Source organism: Amblyomma maculatum, chromosome 1 (assembly GCF_055883805.1).
Source record: "Amblyomma maculatum isolate TAMU_Amacu chromosome 1, ASM5588380v1, whole genome shotgun sequence".
In the NCBI taxonomy this organism is placed as follows: domain Eukaryota; kingdom Metazoa; phylum Arthropoda; class Arachnida; order Ixodida; family Ixodidae; genus Amblyomma; species Amblyomma maculatum.
In genome coordinates, this window is record NC_139344.1 from 423590014 (window position 1) to 423607287 (window position 17274).

Here is a 17274-nt window from a genome sequence, read left to right on the forward strand (position 1 = left end):
ATTGCTGACTTGGCAGGTCAACCTTGATCGGTTTGTACTATTTCAACTATTGTTATTACTGTGATGGGACAAAATTACATCAGAGGATGCGAGTCAGTACAGAAAGCAAGTTAGTTTTTAAGCATAAGTAGAGCTGCAAGCTATTAGTGATGAACCTGCATGTCACTGCAGCCAATCTTTCAGCTACCTTCTTAAGGGCTTCATATCTGTGGATACATGCTTTGTTGAAGGCTGGTTATTGTTTCGCACCACCGCTACTTTCTATGGGGGCAAATGTGGAGCATTCCGTGAAACTGAACACTTTGTCTGAGACAGAAGCCATCAGCTAGCAACTCCATTACGCCACCAGATGCATGGAAAATGATGTTTGCTTCTTTCATGTGGCAGCCGTGGATGCTGTCACAATTTGACAGGGGCGAGGAGGCTTGCTAGTGCATAACAAAGCATTCTCATTCCACTCTAGGCCGCAATTTAGATTGAGTTCCTTTGCATATATCACATCCACTATGCTTACGTTAGCTGCAGCAATGGAACACAACTTGCTCAGACAAGTTTGTGGCTACACATTGTTATGGCTGTTGTGACTGACGCCACATAATTGTTGATTTGATGGACAGCATATTAGGGAGAGTAACAGGGCTTCACTTGTTCTCTTTATTCTTTTTGTGCAGTCACAGTTGTCTCCCAGTGAACCATCAATGCCTTCATGTCAACCTCGTTGGAAAATAATGCTGTCGTTATTGGTGCAGCTGTTTTGGAACACTGTCTGTTAAGGAAATCTGAGCTTCTCTCATTCTCTGGAACATGTTATTAATCGTTAAAGTGCCAGTAAATGCCATTCACTGGAATTATATACAGTGCCAAGGGTCATCATGCAGTCAGTCAGTGTTGTTGAAAGTGTCTGAAGTTACTATACCTAACAACCTAAGTAGCGGCGTTAACCATTCAGGGAGAAGTGGGAATTTGCTGCAGTGCAAAGAAATTGGCTGGTACATGCAAATTAACTTTTTGGAGGCTCCTTTGAACTGTTTTTGTTGGATTGTGTCAACACCGCATCTCACTTAATTGTTGATACATTCACAAGAACACAGCAGTGTAGGAATAGATTACTTGGCTGGCATTGCACTGAACTAGCTCCAGCATCTGATTTGTTGCAAGGACAGCACTCGTCCACTGCAGTGGAATGTTTCACTTTGTGCCTTGTTTCGTTGTGTTTGTCATGTAATCTCTTTTGCACATATCTCCTTTTGACACTGAGTATCTCCTTGTGAGTCTGGCCATCACAGCTTTCCAGTAACATTCATTTTGGTATCAAAGTCCACGTTGACACTTTCTCCACAATCTTTGTGGCTGTGTTTTGGGCAAGGTTGCATACAATTACGCAGGAAGTGGCAGCAAAAGAAAAACTGTCATGTACACTGCTGCCTGTTCAATGAGAACATCAATTCATAGGCTCACTTGTTCATACCTGAGCAATCTTTTTAAGCAATTTAGTACAACATCAACACTGGGTATTTCAGAAAAAGTTTTTCACACAGCTATCTCTGCTAAAGAATTTTGTTCGTTTCATGTCCTTCAGCGACAGTGTCGGTCGCCGAAAGCTTTGTGTAGGGGCTACATGCAAAGTATGGCCAGATCCTTATCTCTTGTCAGCCTCTGCACAGAACTGTGGGCTGTTGGGTTTTGAGTGCTGGGCGTGGCAGTTGGGCTGGGCAGAGCCGCAATGTGGTGCTCGGGAAGCTTGCACAGTTACTGCTGTCACCATTGCTACTTAGCTATGTTTATCTGCATTCCAATCATTGTATGCTTGAATTGCTTGGGCTAGTGATTTGCATGTTACTATGGTATTGTATCAGGGTCAGGTGATGACACTGCCATAGCAATCGCAGACTGTCCGCATACACAGTCAGCATATGACAGATTGCTCACAATTAGAGAGGCTTCAGTTAAGTTCAGCATAGTTGCCTGTTTTGAGCTCGTTCTTGATAAGGGGGTAACAGGAGGTCTTAGGGCTATGTTACAAAATTTTCACTGTGACACAGGAGCTTTGCTTTGGACTGAATGCTTGCTCCTTGCTTCTATATAGACAGGTCTGCAAACCCTTTTGTACAGCTTGCGCAAGGTCTTTTCCTCACGTTGCTGATTGGTTGCTGTGAAAATTTTAGAAACTCATCTAATGTAATTGATAGTCATCTTGGTCCTGTGTACTCTGCTACATGGCTTAGGATGTTGTGAAGAGCAAGATGGACTGGAATGTTTTAGAATACAGAGAATAAAAATACAAAAGCACACTCAACAGTATTACAGTCTTCTGTAATGTCTGCCTGCTTTGAGATAGCTTAGAGCAGCTGCTGTGATTAACAGCATCCAATGTAAAATTTGTCCTAAGAAAATGCTATGCACTTATGCTACAGTGAGACCTTCACTGGAAGCAAGGCAGAAAGCTGGGCTAGTTGGTGCGTCATCATTAATTAAAAAGATTGGAGCATGTCACAAGAACACAAACATAGAAAAAGAAAGGACGAGTGCTTATTTTTTCTCCGTGCTCATCCTGTCTTTTTCTATGTCTGTGTCCTTGTTGCATGCGCTAGTCTTTTTAATTAATGCTACACTGTAAGTCATTAGTACCTTGGACCTCAATTTGTAAAGCACCTTACTCTTTTAGCAAGACACACTGTTTATATTCGTTTACTATCAAAAATTTGTTGAACACTCATCTAGCTAGTAGTCATCCTTGTTTTTGAAGGTGTTTTTTTTTTTTTTTTTTTTTTTTAGTCGGTGATTGTGATATGTGTTTTTCTCCTGCACATCACCAGCTCTGCTTTCTTTCTTTACTTTAAGGAAATTGTTTCTTCTTGTGTTTAAATCCCTCTTAATAACATTTTCCATTTCCCTGGCTTCATCCTCGCAATATTAGCCTTGGCGGCTGACTTTAACTTATATTATTGGTCTTTGCCTTATGTTGCCTGTTGCTTATGTTATGGAGGTGTTAAGAGGATGCTACCAAAGGACGAGACTGTTGCGATGGGGCACCAGGCTTTCGCCCCGGAGCTGCCGCATGCTAGTGAGTAGCTGGGAGGGGCGGCGGTCTCCAAGCTCTTTGTCGGTGAGCAGCTGCTGGAGGCGCGCACTCTCGGATGCTGTGGTGCGGTCCAGAAGGCCCTGCTTTAGTCACTGATACGGGGCGTCGCCCAAGGGTCCAGCGATAATGTCCGCCACCTTTTGAGCCACTTCGGGAGGCAGGTTGGAAAGTAAATGACGAAACCGAGATTTCTCCGAGGTGATGTGGTGCAGGTGAAAGATGGCTTCCACTTGGGCGAACCAGACCTGCGGACACTTGGGCCAGGATGTTGGTAGGCAGAGCTGGAGAGCCGCAACATCCCGTTGGCGCAAGGTAGCGTCAGGTGGAAGATCGCCTGAGGGTGGTAGGTTGCTGGGGTCTGTCATTTCTTAGGCCGGAGTCACCACTGTTGCGATGGAGCACAAGAGCAAGATGACCAGCGTGGCAGGCTTCCCATTCTGAATAGCCCGTGCCGTGCCTGCGCTCTGAGCACGCACTGTACTTCTTCATTTTCCTCTAACACTGATCTCAGCACCTCCGCTTTATAGCGTCGGCAGGCGCTATAAGACGAAAACTTAGCAAGGTGCTGGAGAAAGGGAAGGTTTCGTAGACACCTGTAATGATCCACACAGTATGCCCTGTAGCCATCTCTGACACTTTTTCTGTGTTATGCATCCTTTCTTAATATTGGCCAGTGCTTTTGTACAAGGGCAGGAAGTCTGGATTTTCTGTGAATTCCAAGAACTGCAGATTGTAAAGTTGGCTGTGATGCAGTACAAACATTTACATTTACTTCCTTGATATCCCATGCACTCTCAGTGCACGCTCATTATCGACCGCTGGCAAGCCTGTTGCTCTGGCAATCTTTACATTTAAGTGTGTACAGAAGGAACTGCCCTTCTATATTGGAATGAGCATGAAAACTATTTGAAAGCTAGTAGTTTGTTATTACTTATTGCTCTGAAAATATACTTGCGGTGAGCAGCTTCCTTATGGTTTGGCAAGAGGTGTTTTCTTGCTAGCTGGTGATTGTCTTGAGAATCCATGAAGAAATTATTGCTAGAAATATAGCACAAAAGAACACGTGGACAGGACAAGTGCAGTCGCAGCCCATCTTGCCATAGGCAGACCTGCCTCCACAATTTTTATCTTAGTATTCTACTCGCTCTCTTCCTGTGTAGAAGGTTTTACCAACCTGAAGATGTGCGGCTTAACGTCCCAAAGCGACTCCTTCGGAAATTTCGTCCACTTGGGGTTCTTTAACGTGCACTGACATCGCACAGCACACGGGCGTCATGCTTTTCGCCCCCATCGAAAGCGGCCGCAGATGCCGGGATTCGATCCTGCATCTTTGGGAACAGTAGTCGAGTGCCTTAACCACTGCGCCGCCCTGGCGGGCCAACCTGATGATGGTACTCAATTCAAGTGGTGTGGTTCCCCAAGCTTCCTTTTCCCACGCAGAGCAGTGGTGACAATATCAATAAATATCATCTTCACTTGCGGGCACAGTGATGGCACGTATGCCATAGAAGCATCAATAGATAGGCTCACTATACTAGAATTGTGCTTTCGGAAAAGTTGTTTTTGGGCTAGTTGACGATCGTTTGATCGTCAAATTATCAGAAGCCATAACAAATTTCATCAAAGAAACATGACACAAAAAACACATAGTCAGGGGAAGTGCAAACTTGCTTACGTTATGTTTATGGTCTGTGCTGTCTAACATACAAAAGTGCTTCTGACTTACATTATATTGAACGGCTACGGATAATTTACACCACCTGGGGTTCTTTAACATGCACTAACAGTGCACAGTACATGGCCATCTTGTGTTCTTGCCTCTATCAAAACGTGACAGCTGCAGCTGAGTTCAAACTTAGGTCCCTCGACTTAACAGTCACTCCCAACCATTGAGCCTCCGAGGCGTCTGTCATCTGGCAAAAAAAGAAAACGTAAATTTCTGCAGTTCAGCTTATCATGCTTGAAGATCCCTGCATTTCCTTAGGGCTCTACAAAACACTAGTAGCGCGAGACCCCATGTGCCCGTTTGTCTGCAGGTACCCGCGGGTGTTCTCTGTGGGCACCCAGGGCATCCGCACCTACAACCCGCCCACCATGGAGGTGACCAACCAGTGGAGCTACGGTGACTTCCTGCGCATCCAGCCCCTGGGCCAGAGCCACGAGTTCTCCATCACGTTCCGCAAGGGAAAGAAGGGCGAGAACAGCATGCGCTTCCTGTCAGAACACCGGGCCGACATCATCACCCGTGCTCTGGTGAGCCTGCCTGTTTGTGCCTCACTTTTTTTAACGCGAAGAGAGTTAAACACCCCTTTCTCTAGAAAGTCTGGTGGTGTCGGCATTATGAGCGAAAACGCACGGACACACCTCTGGCAGGTCATAATTTGCAGGTGACATAGGCGGGTGCTAATTAGTCAGTGGTTTATGTGATGTCACGAGACAACATGACATTGAGTTGGCTGGAGGTGCCTATTGGGGCAGCTCCTGTGAATTAGGAGTGTGGGATTGGAATTGAACGCACTGGGACTTCTGGATTCTGAGTCGGATGTGCTACCCTTAGGCCATGCAGGCTTGTTCACTTGATTATAGGGCTTGATTAAAGGGGGGTTTGTAACTATGTTGGTTGGTCTTGCACATAATCCGCCTTCTTTACACGGCTGCTCTACGCATGTGCTCTTCTCCCCTTGTTGAAATTGAACTGCCAGCTGCAGCTGCACATGCCTCCGGGAACAGTGTAGCTGGGGCTGATTGTAGAGGCTATGCGCATATCATGTTTCATATGTGAATATGTTTGATATTGATGACAGGTATAAGCAACAGATGGCAGTAGCTGTGAAGTAGACACATCGCCGCTTCACAGGCACTTGCACAAGCTGATCGCAGCTGTCTCCCAAGGTCGTTTTGAACCAGTAGCAGACGAATTTTTGCCTCTCCTCGGAGGGTTCCACCCATCTTGTGAAAAAGCAGATCAAATGACTTACAACCATTTGCTAATCAGTATACGTGAGAAAATAAAGGTGCAAACTAAAAGATTCATAGGTAGGAGAGTGGCAAAATGCATTTACCATGCAAGAGAATCCACAAGGGGAGCTGCAGATGGGAGCCATTAATGCTGTCATGTTATGCTCTTAAATGGGATAAATGCGAAGCCAAAGTGTCTCCTGTAATTTTTTAAATTATTTTACTTTTAGCAGGGTGATATTGAAAACGTCTTCTGAAAGAATTTGTTGTCTCAATCATTCTCTTTTATCATTATTACCACTAGGGCTGGTCAGATGCTTCAGTGTAAAATATGATGTTCAGATTTAGGGAATATGAAACGTGATAGTTTCCATGTATATAGTGTTGTCTGGAGGTTAAAGAAAAAGGGCATTATTTATATTTGTACACTGCTGGCTAAGGTTTTGTGAAAACCATGTTTAATAAAAGTGGATGCAGTAGTGACCTTGGACATCACAGTCACCACTCTAGTCGCTCACGTGCTGCTAGAAATACCCGCTGTTAGCAGCTGCAATTAAAATGGAATTCCTTTCAATATGAAAAACTTTTGTTGTGGTTTAGCGTGGTATCCGAAACTTTTGAACTGAGTGCTCTTGCTACTCTACTGAAATGCCTAGGAGCTCATGCTCTCTGCATGATTGTATCATTCCAGGATTTCAAGCACCTGTTTGCTGAGCCATGCAAAGAAACTGCGGTGAGTAACCTCTAGCACCCAAGCTTGGATTCCTCCTGGAAGCTCGTTGGTTTGGGCCTCATTGGCGCTCTGGGCGACTACCAGTTCTGAACCACATATCCTGGCTTGACACAACCAGCTGCCACTCCAGCGTAACTGCCGGTTTAAAACCTTGGTTACAAGCAGACCTCTGCCTGTTTTGACTAGATTTCGTGCCAGAACTGAAGAACCGACGACTGACTGTAGAAGCAGTGTAGGAATACAATTGCCGTGTCTCTCGGCAGGCTGCAGATCATTGGGCCCATGCATGCTAGTTATGGAAGTCTTATTTTGGTTACCTTGCATGCTTTGAAGTATTAGTTTTAGGGGTGCTGAATCTTTGAATTTGGTGATGCAGGATGCCTTGTCTGCATAGTCCTAGTAGTATTTTTCAACTTTTACAGGCACCACATGCATTCGTGAAAGGTACAGAGGGCAGCACTCTTGTCTAGAGCACTTGAGAGGTGTGCTCTGGAGGAAAGGAAGTGATCTCTTGACAAACCTTTTTTGGCACAGTCGAGATGCTTTTGCATGCTTGGTCCCTTGTCTATTTGGCTGCATCTAAGCGCAAGTGCTATCTGCGAAACTCTTTATGTGCTTTTAAAATAGCGGCTGCTTATCTGTGCAGAACATTACTTGAGTGCTCTGGACAAGTCTGCTCTCTTCTGTCGATTATGTCATTATCAACCCACTGCAGGGCAGAGGCCATATCCCTCCAATTAGCCTAGTCCTGGGCTAGTTGCATCCAACTTATGCATGCAGACTTCATGATCTCTTTTTCCGACCCAACTCTGTGCAGCCCACCAATAGCAATATTTGCCTTCTCTTGGAATCTAGTTTACCTGTAACGACCATCGGTTACTTTACCTTCGCATTAGATGCCCGGTCTGAGCCAATTGTTTTTCTTCATATTGAGCAGAATGTCATTAACATTTGTTCCCTTACCTACTTACTATGCTTCCAGCCTTTTAACATTAAAGCTATCATTTTCCTTTCCATAGCTTGATTGTTTCCATAGATGAAGACTGGTAATATACAGCTGTTATCTACTTTTCTCTCGCGGGATACTGGCAGACTACCATTCATTATCTGAGAGCACTCGCTCCGCCCTGTTCCTATCCTAGTTGCTTCACTCTGGTGGCTTCGATCTGTAGTCACTACCTGCTCTAAGTAGAGGAATTCCTTTGCCATTTCTAGTGCTTCACTACCTGTCATGAATTGCTGTTCCTTTCAGAGAGTGCTGAAGGTTAACTTTAGTTTTCTGCATGTTAATTTTTGAACCTACCTTTTTGCTTTCACTGTCTAAGTCTTTGGTCAAGGCAATGGGATCAGGGAATCACAGATTACTAAGGTATTCTTTATTTACCCTTGTTCCTAATCTTTCCTCAATCTTCTTTATATGTCTTGTAAACACATGGCGAATAGCAGTGGGGAGATTCCGTGTGTCTGCCTGACACCCTTTCTTATTGGAATTTTATTCTTTTTCTTACGGAGGATTATGGTGCTGTGTAGCCGTTCCAGATATCCTGAAATTTCTACATGGTGTGTACCTTACACCAGACTACTAGTACTGCTTAAAGACAAGAGCTGGCTCTGAATTGCTAAGGAGCTAAAAAAACTGGGCAAGTTGGTAGGGATTCATGTTTTGTAGCTAAAAAAAGAAAAAAAGAAAGAGGATTGGAGCAAATTCTAAAAACAAACAAATTCTATTAATGACCCTTTTCAGAAGTGCAGGAAAAGACTGAACCTGGGAGGGTTCTTGGCAGAAGGCGTAATGACTTGTTGCATTGAGCAGGGAGGTTCCAGGGGTTTCCTTTTTTTTTTTTTTTAGTACTGTCTGGATTCAGGGAGGGTTGCCGACAATTATCAATGGTTTCAGGAACTGCCTTCACAACCATTTTGTTGCCATGTCAGTGTGTGTGTGGACGTGAGCGTTCAGGGACCTTCACCCTGACCTTGCATTGGGGGTGCAGTGCTACAGGGGGCGTAAGCTTCACTGGTCGGACGAGGAGGTTCCGGTGGAGCTGGAGCTGGGCTGCCAGGGGCTGGTGCAGCGAGACCTCTCGCGCAGTGGCCGCAGCGCCCTCTGTACATACTTGTACCGTGACCTGAGGGGCATGGCCGCCCTTGCGGACACACCGGGGGGCCTGGTGCTGGCCACCGGCCACGAGCGCCTGGTGAGGGAGAGCCTCCGTCTTTCTAACATCGTAGCAGGTGGCTGCATCTGCCAAAAGCAAGAGCACTAAGTACTAGCTGCCTGTTTGCTTAGTTTGCATCACTGCCAGTCCCAGATTGTGACAAATTTCTCTTTTGCTGCAAACATTCAAAACTGTTTACTCTTCCTTGTAGCCAAATGGTTGTGCTCAAGTGGATGATGGAATTACATCCTCAATTCACATCATTCATTGATAACAGTTTTTAGGGCTGGCTCACCAGTGCAAGCACTAATGATGGCACAATGATGTCCTAGGAAGGCATGGAAAATGGAAAGCTTATGCATGGAATAGAATTGGAATGAGAAGTACCTATGCTGGGTGATAGCTTATCACTTGTAATCTGACCCGCAGACATCCTATTTTAAAGGAAATACCTTGCTGACTTGCCTATAATTTAAGGAACTACAGGCATTTGTTTTATCGATAGACAGACATTTCATGTGCTCAAAATAGGTTCAGCTCTGGCAGTTCGTGAAATCAGAACTGTGGATCCTGTGACTGTTCATAACTTGTACAGACATCGAGTTACATGTGCTTCTTGAGGAGTAGGCTGCTACACAGTATACCTGGAGTTCAATGAGGTGATGGGCTGATGGCTTGCATAGGTAATGATTATGATGTTGATGATGACCACTCCTTCACTCCATGCTGTGTCCTTCAGACAAAAATGCCTGACAAAGGATGCCTCTCTGAACCTGCAAGCATAGCTTGTCATTTGCTTCCCTCTACCTAGGTCTGTTTGTGTCCAGAGTGGGCTGTTTTCAGATTTTGCTAATTGCAGGAGAGTTTCCGTTCATCCATGACGGTAATCTCTCGTCTTTTCTTTTTGCAACTATTTTAACAGATTTGCATTATGACTTTCATAGTCCTGTTTAGCTGTTCTCAGTGGTTGATTTAGAGTTGCAGACCTGCATCTTCTGAATTTAAATTAGTAGATTCGTTGTTAACCTTTACAGTTGCTTTATTTTATCCAGGTCATTTTGTGCTCAATGTGAAAAAATGGGTAGGAATATCTGTATGCCTAATCTCTGCTTTGGCTCACCACAGGTTTCTTTGGTCACATCTCCAGGCTTGGGTAAAAGAGCAAATTAAAATTGAAATGGCTGTTTTGCCACTTTTCTTGCGTGCTTTACATATAAGTGAAAGTGCCCTTATAAGTGAAACCCTAGCTGCCATTCTCCTGCCGAAACTGAAATCGAAACTGCATGGCAGAAAAGGTGTTACAGTTTACTAGGCATGGGTAAACTCTCATGTTATCCATATTTTGAAAGTGTATTTTACACTTTTTTGTATTACGCACATATTAGCAATAATTTGGTGTTTATGGCAAGGCAGGCTGACCAAATTTGTTTGCTATCGGGGGTATGGATGGGAGAGCATGCACCTTAACTGATATCTGTGCTTGATGGCTACAGGATGATCTGGATCTGAGCTAGTTGGTTCATGTCAAAGGTATTTCATTGCAATGACTAAGTGTGTTTTTTTTTTTGCGCTACCGCCCCTCACTTCCTCACCCTCTCCCTTTCGACTTTATATTCTTCTGCGGCCTTCAATAAAGACCACTTGTTAGCCAGCCTCTTTTCCTCTTCTTTTCCTTGTGTGTGTGTTTTTCTGTCTGGCTTTAGTTTCACCCTTCATGGCTAGCTGACACTGTTATTTTTTTTCCTGCATTGCAAACAACAGCACATGTTTATAGTGGAGAAGCGGGAGGAGCTGATGAAACGGGCCGTGGATTGGGCTAGCCAGCACGTTGGAGTCCAGCTGGCGTTCCGTGAGCCCCTGTCACGGTCGGCAGCGAGGGAAGCTCGCCTTGGGCGGTACAGGTGCGTTCTTCCGGCGCTTGTGTTAGGGCATTCTCATTTGTTCTTTAGGGGCAGCATAGTTGTCAACTGTGCATTAGTTGCTGCCAGCAAGAGTATGTTGACATTGATTTGTCTTAGTCTGGGGTTATGAGTTGCAAAAGAACAAACGGCCAGTTTGCTATCATTCAGGTATCAAGTATTTTTTGTTTTTCTTGCTAGATTTGGTAGCCACATGTCATGGGTACCAGTAGTGCCTGCATTCTTTGCTGTATTTTTTCTAACCAATCATTTCTCACCTTCTATTATTTCCGTACATAATTCTCGGCCTGTATTTCTTCTCTGTGGTACAGCTTCTGTTTAACTGACATGTTGAGGTGTGTGTTAAGCTTGAAGTAGTTGTGGTAAACAAAGAAAATCAACTTAACTGATCCGTAGCTCGTCAAGCTGTTAGATTCTGAACACATTCTCAATGGGCACTCTGCATACTTGCAGCTCTGACGAGGCACTCACATCTTTGTGCGAGTTTGTGGTCCACAAGATTTCTTCACGCAACGAGGTAAGCGTCAGCCGCAACCACAACTAACTATTGCCCATTCACCTGTCACATCCGCCAGCACTGTGGCCAGAAAAAGTTTCAAACAGGAGAAGTAATTCCTGGAGAGGCATATTGAAAGTTCTTTGAATGATACTTTACAAGGAGGGCATTTTATTTAGAGGTGTGCAAATATCAAATTTTTGTGTGCGAATCGAATTGAATATTTTTATATAACTTTGAATATTTTTATGCATGACCAGAATATCGGTGCAGGATAGCTATTTCAGACTAAAGGCAAACACTTTCTCCTGTTTTTATCTGTGATTAACATAATTTGTCATACCAATAAAGTCTGTTAGGCGGTAAATGAGGAGATTCATGTAGCAGTAATAGCACAGTAAAAGTTCATTGAACTTAAACTCCAAGGGTAGGAAAAAATATTCCAGCTACCCAAAGTTTGTATTATTGATTGACCCTGAAAAATGAAAAAAATTGGCAATAATCACTTGCATCATTGTGCATTTATTTGGCGAAAGGCTGAACTTTGGGTGCCTGCTTTTGAGATGAGAACAGTGCAACAGTGACTGTATTCACATTTTTGTCCCTTGCATCCTTCACGGGGCAGCACTGTGACTGTGGTGCCGTCTAAATAGCAACTGCATTATTACATGTGAGAAGGCTTCACGAACACAGTTTTAGCGCAGTGGAAGAATCAGGCAGGTGGTCAAGGGACGCGCTGCCGATCAGTGTCCAAAACAGTGTGCAGCTGGGCTTTATTCATGCACCCCTAGACTGATTGCAAACTCCAAAAACTTTGAGGCCTAAGATGTTTCTAGATGGAATGGCCTTCCCGACAACGTAATTACATGCTCCGATCGCCGCCTTTTCCGCGAGAAACTGGCTAATCACTTCTCATAAACATATTCATACTGCGACACCGAAGTGCCAGCTGTTCCTTGTTTTCTTTTTGTATGTTTATTTCTTGCTTTTAGTTTGTATATTATTTTACACTTTTTTAGTACCTCGTGTATTTTTCCCCCTTTCTTTTGTGTTCTCTGCTACTACCCTCCAACCTGTATGTACGCCCCCCCTTATGTAATGCCTTCGGGCCTTTAAGGGACAAATAAATGAAATGTAATGAAATGAAATTCTAATACCCTGATGTAAGGTGTAAATGTGTACATTTTGGAATAAAGCTTTAATTTTTAATTTGACTTTTTCATTTCATGTACAAAACTTGAAGAACCAAAGAAAAAATATTTTAATGTATCCTACAAAGAATGCATACCATGTATCCTACAAAGAATGCATACCATTACACCCCATGCTGCTTTTAGGTGAACAAGCACTTCTTGATCCTTGACAAATCTTAGGTTCCTCAAAGATGCTGGCATTTTACACAAACTATAAGCATCAAATTATTTTACCCATACCAACATTTTTAACGTTGTGTTTGGCGCATCATAGCCTTAGTTGCTTTGCACCATAAAACTCGACATAACATAACTTTACTAGCTGGCACAGATTGATGGACCCCGCCGGGGTGGCGCAGTGGTTACGGCGCTCGACTACTGTTCCCAAGGACGCGGGATCGAATCCCGGCCTCGGCGGCAGCTTTTCGATGGAGGCGAAAAGCAAGGCGCCCGTGTGCTGTGCGATGTCAGTGCACGTTAAAGAACCCCAGGTGGTCGAAATTTCCGGAGTCCTCCACTACGGCGTCTCTCATAGCCTGAGTTGCTTTGGGACGTTAAACCCCACAACCCAACCCCCAACAGATTGATGGTGATTGCCATGAAGCAACCCAGCAGCACGTGTATGCCGCATTCATGTTCCAAATTACGAGCGCTGCGACGGAGAACAACAACGAGAGAGTAAAGACAAGGACAGGCGCTACTATCAACTGAACGTTTATTCGAAGAACGCTTGATTTGTGTTCGTTGAATAAACGTTCAGTTGATAGTAGCGCCTGTCCTTGTCTTTACTCTCTCGTTGTTGTTCTCCGTCGCAGCGCTCGTAATTTGCAATCATGTACCAACTAGCTCAACTTTCCGTATTACTGCAATTCATGTTCCTTCTCTCACAAGCTGAGCTGCTTCCACAAGCACCATGTCTCTTATCATAAGGATCTAAAAAAATTGAGGCGGGCACCTAGGCTCCACCTTTTGCACAAATTCTTCAGCATACAGTTGTAGGCTACCATATTATTTGGAAGACCACTCGACACAGAGACAAAACCCCGCCCATCCAAATCCAAGACTCCTGGAGAGTTCGATTTCAGTCTCGTCAACCTGTTTGAAGTGAGAAGCCCCATTTGGTAGCTCCATTCAGATCGGCCACGCCACCTGCTCGTGCGACGTCTCAAAACTCTACAACCAATCAGTTTCTGGCCATGTCATCCACCAGCTACCACCTGCTGGAGCCATGCTGATAATTTTTTATTCACAATGCCGACGCTGACAACACCAACACTGGATCTTCAGAATTAGGGCCCTGAATGCTATCGTTTTAAGACAGTCGCTGTCTGTCGATTCACTGCCATTTTTCATGCCCCAGAATATTCCCATGCCCTCCGATTTTAATCTGGTGATAGGCCTATGTGTGACGTGCATTCCAAACTTTTCACACCTTTTACCCATTACTGAACGTTGCTTGGATGCATATTCTGAGGCTAACATAGTCTCAGTAGCCAGCGCTTTCTGCTCAGAATATTTGGCATCATGTGGAGCTGGCTGTGTGAGGGAAAGGGGCTTGAATGTGTGACTTCCACTCAGTGTCCAACAATTTCTCATCTCTTACCTTAACTCGTAGCATCATAACTCGGCCTTTCGATTGTCAGGCATTTCTTCCGGTTCCCTGAAGTTTACTTGATGAGGTTTTACTGTCTAGTTACAATTGCCAGTGGTGTGTCAATTCGTGGATTTTGTTTTGCAACTCATATTGCGTGACCACATTACAGGTTGCATGCTGTTATGATTTGTTTCATTGCAAAGGTCAGAACGAATTAAAAAAAAATAATAATAATAATTTGCCTATTTTCTTAATATTTTTTTTTTTCATACAAAGCAAACACTGATTTTCGAAGGTATTTTTATTTTTTCACATTTGTATTCATATTCGATTCATATTAAATTTGTATTTGCACACCCATAACTAAAATTGAATATCTACTCTTCAGAGAGCTTGTAGCAGTTTTTGTCATTTTTTACGCACTTGCTAACAGGATGTCTTCCTGTCACTCCAAACGATGGGATCTTTTTGTGTAATATTCTATAAGAACTTACCACTATGTATCTTGATTGAATACTATAAACAAAGTCCGCAGGTAGTGCCGTGTTCACATAACCCTCCCCTGATTAATTTTTTGAAGTGTGCTAGACAGAAGGCCTTGAGTTTGAAGGCACGTGAACCGGTTTTGACTCTTGATTGTAATGCACAAATAGTTTGTTTGCGCAGTCAGGTTAAAGAAGACTAGTATACATAGTTTCGGTTTCACATAACATTTTAAGGGCATGTTATAATGTGTGCTTTTTTCCTTTTGAAAAGTATGCGTTATGACATAGAGATTTCAGTGTATGTCAGATTCATATGCAGGCTGCTGTGTGTGGCGAGTGCTGACTGCAGTAGCTGCTACGTTTTATCATATGGGGTCAAACATTTTGCTTCAGTATCGGAGAAGCTGACTTAATTCTGACATTGCGCTTTTTCTTTTAGGACCCCGTGAGGCGGCTGCTCTGCCTCACGGAGAGCTGCTTGCTGGAGAGGGACCCCAATTCCTATACCGTGGTCACCCTGAGGCCATTGGCCGACGTGAGCTGCCTTTTTTTTCTCGTGCAGATGACACATTGTCAACCACGCATAATACGGTGTTTTGCTGAGGCAGCAACATCAGTTGTCGCTGTGGTACTTGGGGCAGTCTAGGGTCCCTCATGCTCTGCATGGCTAGTGAATTAATTTGGCTGATTTCAAGAGAGACTTGGTTGTTAGCCTTTTTGGAGCAAGCTTGGGTCCTGGGTCATGTTGGGACGGAGGTCATGGGGAGGGTGCAGGAATAGCCTTCCTACCAGTTTCCTGCCTGTAGAAATCTTTATGTGCTTTCACAATAGCGGTACGTATTGGGCTGTGTCTTATGTAAACGTGGAAATAACCGCACCATGGAGTCATGTCGTTTTTATCTGGGCTTCATATGCCCTCCAAACAGACAGGAATAATTGATCAGGCGTTCGTCTGCGTGTATAAAAAGAGAGAGAGCTCAAAAGCAACACCTTTGATTTCTCAAGGAGCAACTTCATAACCTCTCGAGGTTAGTGGATCTTTGGGAACCAATGTCTTGGTCAACATACCCACGTTAGCCCCCTGTTGAGCATCTTGTGTCAGTGTTGCTACGTCTGTGCAGGTGTGCCGCATTGTGCGGTCTCGGGACCAGGTACAGCAGTTTTCCATCGAGTATGCTCAGGGGGATGCACGCCACTACAGCTCCAGTGACCGGTGAGTTTTCGCATTGAGACGGGCCAGAGCTGAACTGCTGCTAAAAATCCATTGTTCATTGTCTCGCTGAGCAAGACAAATATTGCACAGTGTGAAAATGGGAAAGCAGGTAACGTTTCACCAAAGTGTGGGAAGTGTGGAGGACAAAATGAAGTTGGCTTGCGTGAGTAGTTTACCACATTGTCACAATGAAGGCGCTACACTGTCACTGAAGATTCTTTGTAGCATTAAAAGAGCTGAATAATGAGGTACAGGCATCGCCAATGGCGGCTGAGGTTAGCCTACACTACCGTTCACTTCAGGATTGTGGTCATTGATCACGGAGTCCTATTTGATGTAGGCGTAATGAGTTTGAATTGAGTAGGGGGAAATTTTATATCGTTATCTCAGTATTGAATGCATGTTTCCTGCCTGCAAGGTGAATTTCAACGTATCCGAAAAAATATGTAAAGCTTCTTTTTTTGCTACAAAAAGGAATTAATGGAGTGCCTTCAGGATCTTTTTCTACAATTCCTCTTATTTTGGCTCTGGAGTGGAAAACTGGATGCTGGGAAATATTGGGATTAGTTGGGTGCTGTTAAAATTTCGCCTGACATTCTCAGCCAGCACTGTAGGAGGGTGCATTGAAGTCACTCATTGGGGCACCATACCAGATAAGGGGTGGCTGCACGTTTAGCAGCCTAAGGTATGGCTCTGTGAAGTCAGGGACATGTCTTCAATCTTTAGTTGTAGCACAGGGGACGTTATGGCAAGCGTAGATCAACTTCTCATCGTCTCATTTCGAACACTTATATTCCCGCCCAGAGTGTCTGCTAGTAAAAACGAAAGTGGTGAAGACGACATTCGCCACTTGTTGTGGGACTGTCCAGCACTGAAACCATCGTGAAACCATCAATTGTGAAAAATTGTGAAACCATCGATAGCCCGCTATCAATGGTTTCACGATTCGAGTTTTTCCGCTTTTGATGGGCTCCTCGACAAGTGGCGTCGTGCAGTAGGAAATAGAACCCTTCTTTCAGCTTCGCTCTTGGTTCTAATTTTTCCGCCGTGCTGCATCAGTCCAGATGGTCTCTGGAGTCTGGTATCGGCGCTCTGTTTACATCATGGTGTCGACATCGCGCGCTGCTGCTGTGCAGAAATGGCGCGTTTTCATGGAAGTTGGCGTATCTTAGAGCTCGTTTTTGGATGCGAACAGCAGCAGTGATGACTCGGAAGATGAATTCAGCTCTTCAGATTTTAGCACCAACAGCAAAACTGCATCAAACCGACCCTGAATGTGAACAGCCATGCCCCAAAAAGTTCTGCTTTTGCTGCATGCTGATCGGAAGAGATCAATGTTCTGAAGGTCAAAACTGTTACCTGCAGGATGCCAGTGTCTTTTAGGCGGGATTACCTGCCGCTGGCAGCGCAGAGAGTTGTTTTCCGCTAGGAGACAGCCAGGCGTC

General features: G+C 44.3%; 1 protein-coding gene across 1 annotated transcript in view; it reads left to right on the top strand.

The window, feature by feature from the left end:
• The window catches only part of Rme-8 (receptor mediated endocytosis 8), a 173519-nt gene that overhangs the window by 8393 nt on the left and 147852 nt on the right, over positions 1-17274 (top strand). Inside the window, exons 2-8 of the mRNA XM_084598432.1 lie at positions 5119-5335; positions 6732-6773; positions 8765-8968; positions 10691-10830; positions 11302-11365; positions 15056-15151; positions 15738-15829. Coding sequence (XP_084454558.1) covers positions 5119-5335; positions 6732-6773; positions 8765-8968; positions 10691-10830; positions 11302-11365; positions 15056-15151; positions 15738-15829 — 855 coding nt within the window. The remainder of the gene's footprint in view (positions 1-5118; positions 5336-6731; positions 6774-8764; positions 8969-10690; positions 10831-11301; positions 11366-15055; positions 15152-15737; positions 15830-17274) is intronic.